Source organism: Eimeria mitis, genomic scaffold (genome assembly GCF_000499745.2).
Source record: "Eimeria mitis Houghton genomic scaffold, Emh_scaff8248, whole genome shotgun sequence".
NCBI lineage: Eukaryota > Apicomplexa > Conoidasida > Eucoccidiorida > Eimeriidae > Eimeria > Eimeria mitis.
In genome coordinates, this window is record NW_013576058.1 from 1 (window position 1) to 994 (window position 994).

General features: G+C 55.6%; 1 protein-coding gene across 1 annotated transcript; it reads left to right on the plus strand.

The window, feature by feature from the left end:
* Positions 1 to 401: 401 nt before the first annotated feature.
* EMH_0094330 (uncharacterized protein) lies at positions 402 to 917 on the plus strand (the record flags this gene model as incomplete). Its single annotated transcript, XM_013502081.1, has 1 exon — positions 402 to 917. The coding sequence occupies one exon, from the start codon at positions 402 to 404 to the stop codon at positions 915 to 917; it is 516 nt and encodes a 171-aa protein (XP_013357535.1).
* Positions 918 to 994: the final 77 nt, after the last annotated feature.

Below are 994 nucleotides of genomic sequence, written 5' to 3' on the forward strand. Positions count from 1 at the left end.
CAAGGGGCGGCGCAGCTGCTGATAGCGCTTTCTTCTTCTCCTTCTTTGGGGCTGCTGGTGCAGCGTTCAGTCTTGTTTTCTCCTCCCTTGATCCTGCAGCCGCTGCAGCAACTGCCGTACTCTGCACGAGTGTTGCTGCTGCTAGGGATGCAACACCCCACGCTGCTGCTGCAGGCGTTGAAATTCTTTGTTGGCTTCATCCCCAAGCGGCTGCTGAGTACAGCAGGCAATGCAATTGTCGGCTCCGGGAAGAGAGGCGGCATGCGCTTCTACAACACCCCCCTGCAGCAGCAGCAACTCTTCCTCAACTTCGCCCATACGCCTTCTGGTAACCGCACCCATCTTGCTGTTGCTGCTGCTTATGCTGCTGCTGCTGTTGCTGCTGCTCCTGCCTGCTGCTGATGATGATGATAGGCTGGTATGCTGCACGCCTATGGGACGACAATGCATGCTCCGGGGGGGGAGACCGCGGGAAAAACCAGGACCTTCCCTGCTCTGGTGATGGTGCTGCTGCTGATACTGCTGTTGATGCTGCTGCTTCTGTTGCTGCTGCTACTGGTGTTGCTGCAGGGGGAACTTCACTGCAGAATTTTGCTCATTGGATGCAACAGATGAATAGCGGCGAGCCTTTGTCTTCTTTCTCTTCTCCAAGTTTTGTATTTTCACCTTCTTCTCTGTTCCCTTCACATCGTCGAGGTGAATCCACCCACACCTCGGGGGTGGGGCAGCTGCAAGAGACCACAACGCCTCAGCACAACGAGCAACAGCAGCAGCAGCAGCAGCAGCAGCAACAGCAGGAGCGCTGCCCCTTGCCAGGGGTGGACGTGATTCGGGGCCGGTATCCTCTGGAGAGAATTACCAGTTGTGTATATGCATTTCTGGGTGCCCACGACAACCTCGTGCAGCCGGGTCAGTAGCAACTGATACACTATCTTAACGAAACCCTGGCTAATTAGCTAGTGGGCTGGTTTTTGCGGATAGCTAGCTATTAGGC